The sequence below is a fragment of the Condylura cristata genome, unplaced genomic scaffold (genome assembly GCF_000260355.1).
Source record: "Condylura cristata isolate star-nosed mole 26May11 unplaced genomic scaffold, ConCri1.0 scaffold00070, whole genome shotgun sequence".
Lineage (NCBI taxonomy): Eukaryota > Metazoa > Chordata > Mammalia > Eulipotyphla > Talpidae > Condylura > Condylura cristata.
Window position 1 is genome coordinate 500,134 of NW_004567171.1, and position 1,191 is coordinate 501,324.

Genomic DNA, 1,191 nt, shown 5'->3' on the forward strand with positions numbered 1-1,191 from the left:
GCCTGCCAGCCCGAGTCCGCGCAGGGACAGGGCCCGCGCTCGCATACTGACACGCGGGCCTGCCCGGCCGCGAGGCCCCATGCAATCCCCCACAGCCCCCCGCTGCCGGCCCTGGCCTCTGTCCCCACCGCCGTCCCCCTGGGGTCCTGCTGCCTTCCAGGCGCTGCTCCCGTCGTCCCCTCCGACAATGGGCCAAGGCCAAGCCCGCAGGGGCCCGACGCCTTCTCCCCCGAGACCATCGAGGCTCCGCGGGCCACCACCCCCCAGCCCCCCGCCAGCCGGGACCCTGAGGGAGGGTGCGGGGGTGCGGCGCGGCTGCTGGACCTCGTGCGCGCGAGGCCTCGGCTCCCTGGAGCCCCCGGGCCGCGGCTGCGTTTCCCTCTGGGACCCCGGTCGCGGCTGCATACCTTGGCCAGCGTCCAGCGCGAGAGGTAAGAGCGAGAGCCGGGCGGGCACGGGCCTTGCGCCTGGCTCGCTGCTGGTCCCTGGGCGCCCCCTCCGCGGCCGGTGCAGCCGGCCAGCGGGCCCCTCCGGTGCGGTCCCTGCAGACCCGGCTGGAGGGGAGGCAGGACAAGGACGGTGCTCCAGTCCATCAAGTAAAACGCTTTCCTCATGGGCACACTGACAGGCCTGGTGGTCAGCAGCCCTGGCGCGAGAGCGGACTCCTCCCCGCCCTGGGCCCCGCCCACCCCGCGCCCCCAGGGTCCGTGTTTCCCCTCAGGCAGGCGCCGTGCAGGCAGCAGGTGGGGTTAGGGGACCGCACTTGGAGCGCCCCGCAGCCGGGCTGAGCGGCGGGGGGGCCCTGGGGACCACCGCCTCTTCCCCCAGGCAGTGGCGGTTTAACAGGCCAGTGACCCTGGACCCAGAGCAAGCCTGAGCCCGCCCCGCCCGTCCCCAAGGAGCGTCCGCCTCGCGTGCCCAGCTGCGGGCCCCCCCTCCCCAGCACGGGCGCCCCAGCAGCCCTGGCGCAGTGCGGCTGCGGCCGGTCAGCAGCCCCGCCAGGACCACAGGACTCCCAGGGCGGCGGCCTCTCAGCAGCGTCGCCGTGGGTCTGCCCGCTCGGTGCCCCACTCTGTCCCTGGAGCCCTCTCACCCCGCACCTCTGGCCTGCACCCCAGTTCTGTGCAAAAATCAGTAAAAAGGGCCCAAATAGCTTGGTCCAGATAGTAACAGTGGCCGAGCCTGGGCGAG

The 1,191-nt window shown here is 73.9% G+C and overlaps 1 protein-coding gene across 1 annotated transcript in view; it reads left to right on the forward strand.

Annotated features, from left to right (window-relative positions):
* CTDP1 (CTD (carboxy-terminal domain, RNA polymerase II, polypeptide A) phosphatase, subunit 1) overlaps positions 1-877 on the forward strand; it is a 6,375-nt gene extending 5,498 nt beyond the window's left edge. The window contains exons 5-6 of the mRNA XM_012734783.1: positions 161-431; positions 829-877. Of these exons, the coding sequence (XP_012590237.1) occupies positions 161-431; positions 829-877 (320 nt within the window). The remainder of the gene's footprint in view (positions 1-160; positions 432-828) is intronic.
* The last annotated feature ends 314 nt before the right edge of the window (positions 878-1,191 follow it).